Source organism: Siniperca chuatsi, linkage group LG1, assembly GCF_020085105.1.
Source record: "Siniperca chuatsi isolate FFG_IHB_CAS linkage group LG1, ASM2008510v1, whole genome shotgun sequence".
NCBI lineage: Eukaryota > Metazoa > Chordata > Actinopteri > Centrarchiformes > Sinipercidae > Siniperca > Siniperca chuatsi.
This window is the reverse complement of record NC_058042.1, coordinates 34,784,044-34,800,847: the sequence shown is the minus strand read 5'-3', so window position 1 is coordinate 34,800,847 and position 16,804 is coordinate 34,784,044. Positions and strand designations below refer to the sequence as shown.

The window sequence follows — 16,804 nt, the reverse complement described above, 5'->3', positions numbered from 1 at the left end:
TTATTAGCAGTTGTTGAGCTTACTAGCTCAACAAGAAAGGCAGGGGGCGGTGACTGTTAACACTACTGTCATGAAAAGTGACATTAGGAGATACAATGTGTCATTATTAAATAAAAAGTGACATTATGAAATGTGACGTTATTAAATAAAACAGACTTAAAAAAGGGCATTTTGAAAAATGTCTAAAATGAAATAAAAATGAGATTCAATAAAACTATGTTACTAAAAATTAATGATGAAACATGAGTTTAGTTTTAATAATTATTTCACAAATTGTTGGTTCAATTATATATTTTACACACTTTATTTATGTGCTTACTTCATAATGTCTTCTTTATTTATTTAATAAAGAACACTGTCGGTTTCCATAGGGAGCATCAAAAGGAAAAATTTCACAAATATCTGAATGCAGGATTTTCAAAAAATCTCAGACAAATCTCTGGATACAGATCCCCGAATGTACTTCCACACACCACAGGGAGGGGGTTAAAAAAGAGACCAACAGTGAAATACAGTTCATCTTACAGCATGGGAGTAAAAAACAACAACAAACAAACAAAAAAAAACCATCATCTTCAAGACCTCAGGTGCATTTAGCTGTGTCTCACCTGAGGAAGTTCTCCAGGTCATCACGGCTGCAGGAGGACCAGGACAGGTCGCTGGGGTTTCTTCCTTTCACCCATTCACCAGACATGATGTGGGAGTGACCAGTGCAGGTCTCATGGTCATCATCATGGCTCATTCCCATGCTGAAGACAAGACATTGATACATAGACACTGTGTCAAACAATAGTGGAGGTGGTTCTCAAATAAAAAAAGGAGTCAACCAGTCATCTTCTCAGTCCCTATGTTTGTAGATATATTTTGAAGCATTTTTTCCAAACATCAATATATTTGCAGCATGTTAAGTCGACACATACAATATAGTGCTCAGTTCCCAGTGTAATGCTTACCTTGGGAGCTGAAACATAGTCCTTTCTGTATACATATGGCTAACTTTATGGTCAGATCAGTATATGCAAGTTGTAAATGAGGTTTGCGTTGATTAAATCCTCTTCCAGTCCAGCTTTGTTTTATGTGGATGCAGGAGAACGGCATAGTTTCTCTGCTGCTCAGACAGCCTAAAATAATGTCTGACCTCCTATGTAGACAGATATTTGTATCACACAATACATTGTTATATTCCTTTTATGAAATCTGTAGGAACAGAAACAGTGTCCCTGGAAAGGAGAAATTAATAAATCTTGCAAAAGGAGGCTTGTTGGATTAGTACCATGATACAAATTCAGTCTCACTCCATTCTTATTGTGAATTCTGTGAGTGGATATTGTATTTTAGCTTGACACTGATTGTTTGACTCTTTCATTATAAACATAATATTGTTTGTCATTAAATTTCTAAGTTTGAGAATGCACACAAAGCGAGGTGCAGACCTTGAGCAAGTCTCTTTCTAGTAGACTATGTACTTATGATTTTCATTTGAGAATTGTGCCAAAGCAACTGAGACAGCAGTATAAGCATAAGCACACAGCTACATGACACACATTTGCAACATAATGGAAAACCAACACAGTGTAGTGAATTCCCTTCAACCAGCAGCACATCTTAGACAAACACTCCTGCAACATATTGATGGAACAATATATCGCCTGAGGGAAGCTCTGACAGGAAGGAGCTCTTACCCACAGTGCATCTGTGCACACACATACAGTGCATGTCTGTGAGAGAGACACAAATAGAGACCAACAGAGGAAGGAAGGAGGAGTTCACTTGGACACAGTTACTGTGCGTGTGTGGGTTTCCACCCAAAGCCCTGACCTACATTTGCAAATTAAAAACAACCTAGTCTGAACTTCAGGCACAGACTCAGAAACTAATAAATTACAAGACTCTTTTCCCCTGGTTGAAATCAAAGTAATACAGAATTACATTTCAGGACTCATACTTGTCCTCATCCACTGCAGAAGATGAGGACATCTGCTTTGAAGGCACTGCATTGCGCCTTCAAAGCAGAGGGAATAGGTCTGATACTAACCATCTGATAACCGTCCAACTGGGCCAGGACCATTCAGGCCAGACCAGACAGGCCACTAGACAAATATATACTGTATGTCCTCACTGTTCACATAGATATCATTATATGGCTGTATGTCATTACACCACCATACATCACCATAACTGGTGTGGAATTTTCTGGTAACACATGTACTAATCAGTACGTTAGTGGGGGGATTTTCACATGAGAAAGTCAAAAGTAGTTAAAACCGTGGTGTGTTGTGCTTGTGTCTTTCTCTGTGCACTTCTACAGCAGGTGGTCACTTATTGGTTGGAAAATGAGTTAGCTGTCCCCAGCTCCTGTGTATGGAATTCCCTGTGTCTGCTCGTGCCCAAACCTAATAAAACTTCACGTTTTGGCACAGCCTTTCGAAAAGTAAAAAAAGTCACAAAAGCCAACTCGTATCTTTTCGGTTATTAATCTTTATAAACAGATATCTGCATATGAATCTAGAATCTGTAGGCAAGGGACAAGACTTTGGTATTGGAAACGCTCTGGTTTCCGTTTGTAGTCCGAGTAGTACTGACCAGTCACGTTGGAGCGGGCTTTAGTTTCATGCAGGTAAACAGTCTGTGTGGAGAGCAAAAGAGGCGGAACGTTATCTGGATATCTGCTAGCTACACCAAAGGCCCCAAAACATCGGTTGTTGCCCACAGAGGCTAAATAATCGTCAGACAATAAAAGGTGGGCCAGGGTCAGGTGTACCCACTCTCTGAAAAAAATCCAAGCCATCCTAGATTACCCTGTGCCTCAAACCAGATGTGACCTCTGCCATTTCTTAGGAATGGCTGGCTATTATTGTTACTTCTGCAGAAATTTCGCAGATGTTGCTCCCCTCACCAGATGCACTAAAACATTGTCTTTTTTAACCTGTGTCTAGTTTTTTAATTTTTTCTGTGTTGGCTGTGTTTGTGTGAAAGTGTGTGCTCTGTTCCTGCAAGGATCGGTAAGTGTCAACCTATAGGTGTCGCTTTCTGACAGGCAGGATTTGTGGGTTTGGCCTCAGGAGTGTATATTGCTGATTGGTTCATTTACAACATCCTGCCTTTTATAATGCTGGGTTTCCAGCAATCCAGTGGCAACAGTCTGACAGAAGCACCTTGGTTCTGTCCTCGGCCTCCAAACCCTTTTCATCCGATATAGTGTGCTGTGCTTCTGAAACATGGTCCATTAAAACATGACAATAATTCCTTGTGGTATGTGTTTATGTAACTCTACTTCCATAACGTCCAGCTTGTTACCTTTCCTGGTCCCCAGAGCTGGAGTAAATCTGCTTGATGAAAACTGTGATAACTCCCGACGGGCTTGGCACTCATAAAGATGCCACTAAAGGTTCATACACTGGCATGATTTTCAGGTGAATTTGGCATTACCCCTGTGTAACTGGGCTGTCAGTGAGGGATTTATGTGTGGCCTGCATGTATCCAGCTTTAACAGACATCTTATTGCCACACAGAGTGAAGAAATGATCAGTTGAGCTTGGCTCAAACGGATGTCACTTTTTTTGCCCTCACTGCAAGGCTTAATATTAACTATCTGCATCTACCAGGTCCAGAACCCATATTTATCAATAAAATGTGAAAGTTTAAATTTCTTGCCAGTGTTTGAAAAGAGTGTAACCTTTTCTGTCATTAGTTTTGTTGGTAACCTGACTACAACTAAAAATAATGTAGTACAGAAAATCGCTCAGACTGCATACAAAATGGACACTACCTGCTATCTCTTTCTTCATTTTAAAAAGTTCAGCTTCACTAAAATGCTCTGAATATCGTGAAAGATTATTCTCAACCAGAAACTTTGAAGAAATTAGAGTAGATTAGATTCAACTTTGTCAGTGCACAGAGTACAGGTACTGAGACAAAGAAATGCAGTTTAGCATCTAACCAGATATGCAAAAAGCTGTAGTGCAGAGTATGTACAAATGCATAGATAAACAGCAAAAGGTAGATATGAGATTGCTGAGTTACATACAGTATGAACAGTGTTCTATTCTAAATCTGAGCAGTTCAAAAGAAATACATTTTTTGTATTTGACTCTTGAATGGTAACCCTTTGGCACATAGTTTATTATCCTGTCTTATTTAAGTTACTTGCATATTTGCACAGTGAAACCTACTTGTGTCCCAGCTCGTGAGCAATGGTGAAGGCCAAATTGAGTCCATTGTCCTCGGCTAACACACACTTCCTCTTGGCAGTGCAGACACCGCCCAGATAAGCAATACCTGTAACACAGTGACATGACATGACTGAGTTTCATAATAACAGTTACAATTGTGTCCTAATGTTTGACACTAACTGATGATTTAATGGAAGACACTGGGTAATACACTTACTGTACATTAATACACTTCCTTAAACCTAGGGTCAGATAAGATCAAGGTCATCTCTCTTCTCACTTCCATTTCTAAGCTGCAGGTGGACTTTTTTGATAACACACTCAACTGACAACCAGGTAAAACAATGGGGAGTGTTGTATGTAACGTATGTATGGATCACGGTATGGCCAATTCTAAAATTGTCATAGATTTTGAGTTATACCACCCATCCTTCATTTGTCTTTGCATCAGATTCAGATGGCCCTCTCTAGAGAAGGTTTTGAGTTATAGTTTAGCATTGGATTTCACCCATCTACTGTCACTTTCATGTTTTAAGCCGGGAAACTGGAAGACCCAAACACAGACAGCAGGCAGAGTAGGTTCAGTTCAACAGTGAAACATATGAAAATCCATCCACTACTAAACCATGTTTTACAGCTTGGGTCTCCAAGTGCCCAAACTGAAGTCATGCATCATTTTCTGTAATGAACTTCCGAAAACTGGTCATCAGTTCAAAATATGTTAATAAACAATTCTCATTCTCAAGTTAGGAAAAGTCATTAAGTATCAAGCTGATAAAACAATGTTAAATATGTTTTCTGAGCTGTTGAAGAGGGCTGGGGGTCTCCAGGACCCTAAACAGAACAACAGGGTCACTGCTGTTTTCATTCTCAACAATCTTCACCACTGGTATCAGAAATTTGTGCAAGAAAACACAAGCAGCCGAAGCTGACCAATCACGGTTCTTGTGGTCACCTCGTGGTATCTTTGTAGCCCCAATGTGTAGTTACATCTTTAATGAGGTGCACGTCAGCCTCAGTGCAGTCAACGGCATAGCTTTGGAGCATACACACAAAATTCGCCATAGCTATGCTGTAACTCCTTAATGCACTGTAAACTTGGCTCAGCAACACCCTCCCTCAGAAGAAAAGTACAAAGACTTCTTTAAATTTCTCTTCATGCATGTGTTATCTCACATAATCATGTTCTCTTGAGGTTGAAACGGTCTGTGAAAAAGCAATGAAATGATAAGACACTAAAACTCTAAGCCCAGATCAATATCATATATTATATATATTTGTGAAATAGTATCAGTATTGCTTTACATTTGGTTCAGCCTAAAGAGCAACTTGCAGGTTGTTGTTTTTTTTACTAAATTTATACTTTCTGTTTCCTGGAAACAACCATTTTGAAAAGTTTATTACGGTGGCTGACAAGGGTAAATGCACTGCAACTTAAGAAAACACATGCAAATAGACAAAACACAAGCAAATTAAGAAAACAAGATAACCACATACAGAAACACACTGCAAATACACAAAACAATAACGTTTGTTTCCAGAGGACACTATAAAGTGCTGAACACGGCTTGGACAGGCTTGTTCTTGCTACGGTTTGTGACTCATGAAGTTACTGAAGTCGGGTCCATGTATCATGTGTTTATGTTTATGTTGTTCTGCTACTGCTCTACTCTGCATATGTGCTGAAAGTGACAACTGCATGCACCTCACAAGATCTTGCAGAGCGAAAAAGTGGAATTTTATCAGTAATTTTAATGATTTGTGAGAAGATTGAGTGGTTATGACAGAAACACTATTTATGTGCACTTGGTCACTCCAACGTTCATAACAGGCTACAGTCCGTCTGTCATCACTGATGAACCTGGTTATTATCTCTGATTAACAGTAGTTTTCCAACCTTTATTCCAAATTCCTTCAAATTTACCTTAATTTTCAGTTTCAAAAATGCTTTACAAACTTTTCTTTGAATCTGCATTCTCCTGCGAGGTAAGTGCACGCTGCAGATCAGACTGTGCATGCACAGTGTAGAAACAGTACGAAACAAATAACAGAAAAACAATGAACGGATGATACAGACTGGACCCGACTTCATGAGTCACAAGCCTTTTTAGTGTCCTCTGGAAACACTGCCGTTGTCGTTTTGTGTATTTGCAGTGTGTTTCTGTATGTGGTTGTGTTGTGTGTATTTGTATTTCTGTATTTGTTTTCTAAATGCTGCGCATGTGTTGTCAAATTAATGATGTTTTCTTAATTTGCTTGTGTTTTGTCTATTTGCTGTGTATTCTCAAGTTGTAGTGCGTTTTCCCTCATTGACCACCATAGTTAATGCAGAATTTAATATGTTTTACAAGAGATAATTCAGAGGAAAAAGTAGCCATTTTCAGCAATGCTCTTAAAAACATTTTTTGTCACACATCGCTTCAAATTGTGTAACATAAGGATGTCGGTTTCCCTGACTCTGCCTCAGCTCAGTTTGCGGTAGTAGGTGATGGTGAGTCTGAGCGGTTATAATTTAGTGAGTCTGTCTTTTTTCGGTAGTTTTACATTGCATTTCACCATTTTTCAATATGGTGAATTATTGCATTTGTGCAGGTTGGACAAACTCCAGCCTGTCAGTACATCAAGTCCACAGTTTTCCTAACAGGAAAAGGGCTGGCGCTAGCTATCGTGCCTGGGTGTGTATTGTGCAGGTGAAGAGACGGGACTTCACTGCCGCATGTGTAATGGAAAAATGTAGACATTGTTGTCCCAAAAGAATCTTCTCTGACCAGGAAAGAGAATTTGTGAATGAAGCATGTGCTTTTTAAAAAAATTACTATTGTAGTAAATACAATTCAGGAATTATTGCTTTCTGCTTGGTTTGTATTTTTGTTTTTATTGTAACAGTTTTTTGTTTTAGCTCAACAACAGCCTCTGTAATATCTTGGGTATTGAAAGTAGTGTCACAGCTCCCTGTCATCCCAAAACCAATGGCCTGGATGAGAAAACAAATAACATATGTTTTTTTCAAGCTTTTAGAGAGGGCTTTTGTCACAAGAGCTTTGTGACTCATTACGTTGTTACAATGTTGTTGCAATTACAATGTAGAACTGTGTTGCTTTTAACCATGCATAACTGATATTATTCATGTATTCAATCTATTACTATTTATTCACTATTGATATGTATTTCATATGATAAATATCAATGTTATGCAGTGCATGGTTAGAGGAAGAAATTTGGAACTATTTCTGCAAAAAAAAAAAAAGCGGAAACATCTCCAATTCTCAGGACAAACAGAAGCAGGCATATGCAAAACGAGTACAAAAGAAGTACCAAAATACAATTTATCATGTTGGAGATTAGGTGCTTTTGTTCAACATGAGAAAGCGGGAAAAGAAAGGAAGAATAAACAAGCCTGTTTTTTCCGTACCTTATGTCATTCAGTCAATGTGGCAAGCTTGTTACACTGTCTAATTCTGAAGGGGCTACTAACAAATACAACGTAAAACACATCAAGCCATTCAAAAGGAGCCAAACTTATGACATTCCATTCCCCAGTCAGGAATCACACAAGATCCTAGAAGAGAACAAGGGCAGTGCATTTTCCTGTAGCCAACACTCTTTGACCATGGGAGAGGATTTGGAAAGGATGACTGAAGACATTTCCATGCCACAGAGGCCTTCAGTTATTCATGTTGCCCCCCCAAAAGATGATGTCACAATAGAGTTAAAAGCTACCTGAAAAGCCTGCATACATCTGACTTGAATATAATGCCCCTTGTTCAATGTTTATTTAATCTATTCCTCCTTTATGCAGTTTATTCATTCAGTCTTTATTCAGCCACATTTTTAATTACACAGTCTCTGGAGACTAGGCCAAGTTTACATTTCATTACATTTCACTGCATGTTGTATAACTGTGTATGTGACGAATAACAATCTTGAATCTTGAATTATCCACAAGATTACGCATCGAAAAAAGGAGGATCAAACTGCCAACCTTCCGATTTGTGGACGACCTGCTCTACCACTAAGCCACAGCCACCCCTAGCCAGGAATCATCATTGCATTGAATGGAAATCTTAATACTACAGCAATGACATTCTAGAGAATTGCATTCCATTTTTGTTGGATCAACTCCATATAGATGGCCATAGGTTTTAAAGTAAATGTTAAACAAGCACATATGTAAGTATGACGTTCAGGTGTCTATATACTTTGGGCCATGTAACAGTAATAGTACGATTTTACAAAAAAAATATCTGTGGTTTAACATTCATGTTGTGTTTTCAGTTAGAATGCTGTGGGCTGCAGAAGATCATGGCCAGGTGGAAGCAGTTGTTGGACCATATAAACTATGATTCATCTTTCCCTATGCTGCATGGGACTGAGTGGCCGACTAAACTGCACTGTTGAAAATGTATTAAAAGAGAAATTTACAATTGTTTATTAGGGTTCAAGCCGCGAAGCTGAGTTTGTGCCAGTGTATTATAATTATTTTTCTTATGCTCCAATTGCCATGAGTTGGAATGAGCTAAAAACATGGAACTAGGCCCAATAACTGGAAATTATGTGCAAATGCTTCTACAGAAATTTGAGCCCAATTGGCCACATGGTGGCGGTGTAATTAAGGCCCAAAAATGCTATTTTGGAAAGGCCACGCCCCTCACACCATGACTCCAATTGACTTGAAATTTCTCACAAGTCAAGCTCAATGTGCTCTACAAAAAAGCCTCTCAGACCATTAATTTGCATATTGTGAAAAACAGTAGAATAGAACTTTTTGAATTTTGACTCTATCGACATTTTTATACAGCATTGCTGAGATGTATAAGTTTCTATTATAAATTAGCAAGATCAGTCAAAAAACGGGCCGCCATCAACGAAAATATCTTCGCAAAATGGAGGGGCTTAGCACGAAATTGAATGGCAGAACTTTGAGTGCACAATTGTTGTAATGTTACAGGCTTTGTGATGATGGAACAAGTGTGTGATTGGTCTCACTCCTTTCAAACTTAAGTAAGCTGAAGTGACTTTGCTCATTGCTGGCTGCAACTGTAATTTTTGGCCGATTGAGCTGATTCCTTCCGCTGAGCAAAAAAAGGCTTGAAACTCTTGAAAGTTTAATTCAAATCGACAACGAGGGGGCGCTACAAATGCAAAAAATGGGCGTGAATGAACACAAATCAGAATATAAATCAGTGTGATTGGTCTCACTCCTTCTTTAAGCAGAATTAAAGTAGCTGAAGTGACTTTGCTCGGCTTTGTGAAGCCTGAAACCCACTCGTTGCTACTCATGGCTTTAGTTTTGGCCGACTTAGCTGCCTCCTTCTGTTGTGGCTATATTTTATTCATTATTGTTACTATTACTATTGTTAATTTATTTTTTGCAATGTAGGTTATTGATGTGTATTTGCACATCCTTACTGAAAAACAGCTGGAAAGTGGAAATTATATTTATGTAGCTTTTGTTTCTGGCACTATAATTTAACATTGTGCTAATTCTATGAATTCTAATTTTGCCAGCACAAACTTACAGGCCGGGCAAAGAGAGCATTGATCAGAGAAGCAGCCAAGAGGCCCATGGTCACTCTGGAGGAGCTGCAGAGATCCACAGCTCAGGTGGGAGAATCTGTCCACAGGACAACTATTAGTCGTGCACACCACAAATCTGGCCTTTATGGAAGAGTGGCAATAAGAAAGCCATTCTTGAAAAAAAAGTTTACGTTAGTCTTGTTTACGGTTTGCCAAAAGCCATGTGGGAGATACACCAAACATGTGGTAAGTGCTCTGGTCAGATGAGATCAAAATTTTTGGCCTAAAAGCAAGACACTATGTGTGGTGGAAAACTAAGACTGCACATCAACCTGAACACAGCATCCCCACCATGAAACATGGGGGTGGCAGCATCATGCTGTGGGGATGCTTTTCTTCAGCAGGGACAGGGAAGCTGGTCAGAGTTGATGGGAAGATGGATGGAGCCAAATACAGGGCAATCTTGAAAGAAAACCTGTTAGAGTCAGCAAAAGACTTGAGACTGGGGCGTAGGTTCACCTTCCAGCAGGACAATGACCCTAAACATACAGCCAGAACTACAATGGAATGGTTTAGATCAAAACATATTTGTGTGCTAGACTGGCCCAGTCAAAGTCCAGACCTAAATCCCATTGAGAATCTGTGATAAAACTTGAAAATTGCTGTTCACAGACATTCTCCATCCAATCTGACTGAGCTTGAGTTATTTTGCAAAGAAGAATGGGCAAAAATGTCAGTCTCTAGATGTGCAAAGCTGGTAGAGACATACCCCAAAAGACTTGCAGCTGTAACTGCAGCGAAAGGTGGTTCTACAAAGTATTGACTCAGGGGCTGAATACTTTTGCATGCCATCCTTTTCAGAGTTTTCTTTGTAAAAAACTTGTATAACCATGTATAATTTTCCTTCCACTTCACAATTATGCACCACTTTGTGTTGGTCTAGCACATGAAATCCCAATAAAATACAATTATGTTTGTGGTTGTAACGTTAAAAAATGTGGAAAAGTTCAAGGGATATGAATACTTTTGCAAGCCACTGTAAATGAATCAACACATCTCAGACTGAATGTCAACAAAAACTGAACATTGTAAGCTTCCTAAAGGTAGATTTTATGGCAGGGCTGTTGGTAGTTCTGTTTAGGTTGGCTTGGTTACATTGTTAGATCTTGGATGTGTAACCAATCAGTGGCTGGAACAAGGTAAAACATACACATGTAGGCACATATAATACATTACAAGCTGGTTATAAGTCACTATAAGTGGTAAGTGTTTGCTTTAAGTAAAGTGAAAAAAACAGCGCAGTGTTTCCCCTAGAAACTGAAACTGGTTTGTTGGAAATTTGCCCACTAAAGGGCTCCGATCAGAACAGAGTCATCAGTTGGATTTAAGCTCTTTACTTGCAGAATGGAAATAGTACAAATTGTACAGCATAGCGGTGCATAATTCTCTAGTTTCTGAAGTAAAGCACAAAAAAACAAGTGCATACATACAGTGGTGTGAGAAAGTGTTTGCCCCCTTCCTGATTTCTTATTTTTTTGCATGTTTGTCACACTTAAATGTTTCAGATCATCAAACAAATTTAAATATTAGTCAAAGATAACACAAGTAAACACAAAATGCAGTTTTTAAATGAAGGTTGTTATTATTAAGGGAAAACAAAATCTAAAAACCTACAAGGCCCTGTGTGAGATAGTGATTGCCCCCTAAACCTAATAACTGGTTGGGCCACCCTTAGCAGCAACAACTACAATTAAGCGTTTGTGATTGCAATGAGTACATTACAGCACTGTGGATGGATTTTGGCCCACTCATCTTTGCAGAATTGTTGTAATTCAGCCACATTGGAGGGTTTTCGAGCATGAACTGCCTTTTTAAGGTCATGCCACAGCATCTCAATAGGATTCAGGCCAGGACTATGACTAGGCCACTCCAAAGTCTTCATTTTGTTCTTCAGCCATTCAGAGGTGGACTTGCTGGTGTGTTTTGGATCAGTGTCCTGCTGCAGAACCCAAGTTCGCTTCAGCTTCACAAACAGATGGCCGGACATTCTCCTTCAGGAGTTTTTGGTAGACAGCAGAATTCATGGTTCCATTTATCAATCAATAAATCAATTAAACAATAAATCAATTAAACATCTGGATTTGGGCACTCTCTTTGAAGCATGTTCATCAGAAAGTGTTAGCATGTCCCCTCTCACATGACCAGAATCTGTCAAATCAGCTTGAGATAGGATTGAGTGAAACTCATGAATGAACTGAGCCTATACAAAAATAATAATTTTGTCCTTTTCCATAGATTTCTTTTCATTGCTGTCTTAACATTTCTCCTTGTGTATATTTACTCTCTTGGCAAGGTTTATCCATCCAACTAGTACCTTTGTGTAGCTATAGCGTGGGTTGCCAGATGCAGTTGGTGAGCACAGGTTTTGGCAACCTCACTGTGACAAAAAGTCACTGCGGCCGATAGTTGTTCATAAAGAATTTATGGATAAAATAACCATATGGGAGAGTCTGTTTTTGGATAATCCAGCCAATTAAATAGAAAACAAATTGATACAAAAATCAAATATAACCAAATCCAATTAGAATTAGGTGGGTGCATTCTTTTTATGACATCCTTTTTAAGGTACCCTATGTTTTGGCATTTGGTTTGGTAATTCCCTTTCCTCTAGAAACAACATTTTGCTTCTCGAAAGCTGGAAGAAAAAATATTAAGTAAAACAATTAAGTAAAAAGTAAGTATGAAATAATAACTATTCTCATTAATAATTTTTAATGCAGTCTGTAGTTTAGAAGACAGAGATCCTCGTGAGCATCTCATTTTGCTACAGTATTGTGCAGAATGGACCCATTTAGTAAAATCCAAACGTGGTTTTGGACTGAGTTCAGGCAAAAGTCCTCTTCAATGGAAACATTTTTGGCTGATGAAAACAGATGTTGGCCTGGATTTGGACATGTGTTTTTCCTCGACTCCAAAACGCACAGGTAGTGCTTACTGAACACATCCTGTTTCATGTTGCTGTATATGTCAACCACCAACAGTGAATACAACAGCTGTGCGTGCGGCTCACAAGCACATGCCAATTTTATGTCCGTTCTGTATCCTCCATGCACAAATTTATGATACACAAGGCGATCACTTGCATGTCTACACAAATAAAACACAACGTGTTTAAATTGCAGTATCACTGATACTCATGTTAAGTATAAACCAGTGCCGCCAGTACTGCTTTTGATGAACACATCTGGATGGGTGTTTGTCAGTGTAACAGGTTGGAGGATGATCTGAGTTATTGGTTAAATAGTTCATACAGAGCAATACTTGTGTTTGACTGTTTTTACAAAACAAGCTTGTATACAGACTTTGTGCCAGGTGTGTCCACATTTGGATACAAATAGGGGCCTGACTGGTAATTACCAGTAATCACCACTCTGCAAGTAACAGTCTGGTTACTGCCAGATTGTGTCAGGCTGACCAACATAACCTGCTGATGCTGGTGTGACAGCTCAGATTGTAGTACAGAGACTGGTTTGGATACATTTCTTTTGAATTTCTGCAAATTCAATCTATTGTTTCTGTCTCTGACTGCCATGACATGAGGGAATCAGACTGATGTTGGATCTACACCAGGACTTGTTTCTTTTTTCTTTATTGCTTTTTCAAATAATTGTGTGTTTATTTTCCTTGTGTCTTATTAAGCAAAAATATTATAATTATATAATACAAGGGATAGGTGGAACTTTTGCCCTTAGACATGGTTAGATGAACAAACTAGTTTGTTTTAAGCATAACCTGGCCTTAATGCTTTTATGGTTTTGTTTAGGTAACTCAAAGCACTTGATTAAGGTTAGGGAAAGATGGTGGTCTTGGGTAATATTAGTTACTAGAATAAGTCCACGCTGGCACGATACAGGATGTGCTTACTTCTTCTATATTTAATCAAAACCGCCATCTTTTCCAAACCTTAACCAAAGTGTTTTAGTAGCCTAAACTTAACCACAGATAGGACACAAACCTCTGTCTCCAATGTCAAAGTTCACGCTGACCAACTCCCATACATCGTCTGTGCAGTAAAAAATGCAGCACTTTGATTGGAACAAAAGTACCCAGTGACAATCTGTGCAACAGTTTTGTTTCCTCTGAAATGTGTTAGGCAAAACCATTTAGTAAGAAAAAGGGTTGGTTAACTGGGGTCAAAGGGTTAAAAGCAACCAACTCATCATCCACATATTATTTTGGTGTCATTCATGTCTACAAGCAGTCAGATACTAATGCACATGTGTTATAGGCACAGAAGTAGGAAGCAAATAAAATTGCACTTCAGCAGTGCTGAGTGAGCAGCTTTCGTTGGAATGAATGACCTGCCATGTTTGGTCTGTGGACTGAGGTCCTCATTAGCCAGTCAGATTCCCTTTAAATGACACTAGATGCTAGTACTGAGCAAGCATTTACCATACTGGCCCTATGAAGACCTTGTGAATAAAACAAAGCTGAGTACTGAAGCTCCACAGTGAGGTCAGAGGTGTGGCTGAGATTTTTTGCAGCATCAAAGATCCGTTGAAACCAGCACTTCTGAGGCTAAAGCCCCTGGACAAAGAGCTGCGATCCACAGCGCAGTGGTTATCAGTGTTGGGTTTTGACCTGGTGTTAGGGGCTAGCTGGCTGATCAAACAGTGATGTGTTGGCTCAAATAGCTGGTGGCACACCCAACCAGACAGCCTCAAAAGAGCCACAAAGCCTCATCAGGCCTCTGGACTAACAGCACTGTGCTGCCTACAAGCAGCTTTGGCCAGCCATTTATTTTGTGCTAATTAGCCGTTGAAGAGCTGTCCATTGAGCCACTGAATCCTGGACAGTCAAAGCTCCGAGTGCTGACAACACAGGCCTGAGTCAGCCTGGAAGAGACTTTTTGTTCACACACATACATGCATACCTGCTTCCACATAAAACACATGCAAATACTTGTTCACCGTAAACTGAACCCACTGGTCTTTATGTCATACTAACCTCCCCCACCTATAAACACACTACAAACAAATACAAACTCTGCATACACACATACTGTACACAGATATACACACATGTGCTGTCACATTTACACAACTTACACAACACACACACACTTGTACACTTTATTGATACACGTGTACAATCTAATGAAATCAAATACAGCTCTGTCATAAATTCTACCCTAAAGCTTATAATGTTTAGTTAAATTTGTATTAGTTAAGTGTGTATGTGTGTCAGTTTCCATGCCGGACAAATGTCAGAACTTCTGTGTGTGTGTGTGTGTGTGTGTGTGTGAGACTAATGTCGTGGTGATAATATCCTCTCTGTCATCTACTAGGCATTCAAAGGGAAGAAAGCAGCACTGAAGGCATCATTACAAGTCAGTCTCCACATTGCCAAGGCAAAGAAGCCCCATTCCATTGGGGAGCAGCTGATAAATCCATGTTTAAAAGACATGTGTCTCTATCTTGGGTGAGGAAGCAGCAAACAAAGTTGAGTCTGTCCCACTCTCAATTCACACCGTTGCAGCCAGAATCAAGGACATTCAAAAGCCAGTCACAGAGGAAATATTGGAACACAAAATATTTTCACTGCAGCTAGCTGAGTCTCTTGATGTTGCTGTGATTCCCAATTTAATGGTCTTTGCCAGATACATCAGTATCATAAGGATATCGAGGAGGAGTTCCTGTTCTGTGACTGGCTACACACAACAACAGGGGGAAAGGATATTTTCAGAGTGGTGGACACAAATTTGAAAGGCCTTAAATTGAAATGGATTAACTGTTTTGGAATTTGCACTGATGGCGCCAGGAGCATGACTGGGTGCAGATCTGGTTTTGTGGTTCATGTTAGTAGAGTGATCCCAGATGTTAGGGTGACACATTGTATCATCTATAGGGAAGCTTTGGCCAGCAAAGCATTACAGCGTGACCTAGGAGAGGTTTTTGATATGGTTGTGAGAATAGTGACTCTAATCAAAACGCAACCACTACAATCAAGGCTCTTCACAGAGCTATGCAGGAAAATGGGGGCAGAGCATGAGCACCTGCACTATCACTGTAAAGTCAGGTGGCTCTCCAGGGGAAGAGTTCTGCAGAGAGTGTGGGAGCTGAGAGAAGAGGTCATGGCCTACCTCAAGAATGAAGAGAATCAAGAGAAGCGGTGGCTTACAAGATTTGCCTACCTTGTGGACATTTTCAACAAGCTCAACACACAAGCCTTCAAGGAAAGGAGAACAGCATATTGTACCTGGTTCAAGGATTCAAGGATTCACTGCACACCTGGGTCTGTGGCAGTCCCAGCTGGGTGCAGGAGAACTGGCATTGTTTCCTGTCCTCTGCGCCTACCAAGGGAACACCCTCTCACAGTTTTGAATTGCTCATCTCCAGCAGGTGGAGTTCTCCTGCTTGGCTAGGAAAGCTGTAGATGTGTTGATTCAGTTTGGCACCACAAACTTGCATGACCCTGGGTTTTTTTTAATAGATCTGCTGGTTGAAAACATCAACCAGCTAGATCCATCTCATTAGTTGTCCTTGTGCCATATATGAAATATTATACCCCTTCTAGCATGTCAGGTCAGAATAATTTTAAGTCAATAAAAATTAATCCGAATGTTGCTAAATGTTGGGGTTTAAGGCTGAGGAAAAGGTAAGAAATGGAGAGTTGAGAAAGGGGTGAGAAATAGAAAGGAGAGTAGAACATGTTTGCTCATTTAAAAGCGTTACAAAATTGTTTGTGCGTATTTTATGAGGTGGTGAGAAAATTATTGCTGTGATGTACTTTATGTGGACTGAATGGACTGTACTTGTATAGCTCCTTTCTAGTCCCACTCAAAGCGCTTCACACTACATATCACATACACCCCATTCACACACTGATGGCAGATGCTAACTGCTACTAATCATTCACACATACTCACACATCGAAGGCACAGCCCTTGGGAGCAATTTGGGGTTCAGTGTCTTACCCAAGGACACTTGGACACGACATGCACTCCCCACTCCAGCTGACATAGTGAATGTATTGCCTTACTGTTTCTAGTGTAATGTTCTACACTCAGCAAATTTGATTATTGCTGTAATGTACTTTTATAATGAAATAAATAC

The 16,804-nt window shown here is 39.6% G+C and overlaps 1 protein-coding gene across 3 annotated transcripts in view; it reads right to left on the bottom strand.

The window, feature by feature from the left end:
* The window catches only part of adamts17 (ADAM metallopeptidase with thrombospondin type 1 motif, 17), a 302,033-nt gene that overhangs the window by 130,520 nt on the left and 154,709 nt on the right, over window positions 1-16,804 (bottom strand). For all 3 annotated transcript variants that reach the window (XM_044189615.1, XM_044189625.1, XM_044189606.1), the window contains exons 8-9: window positions 4,173-4,278; window positions 609-749 (exon numbers count right to left, since the gene is read on the bottom strand). In XM_044189615.1, the coding sequence (XP_044045550.1) occupies window positions 609-749; window positions 4,173-4,278 (247 nt within the window). The remainder of the gene's footprint in view (window positions 1-608; window positions 750-4,172; window positions 4,279-16,804) is intronic.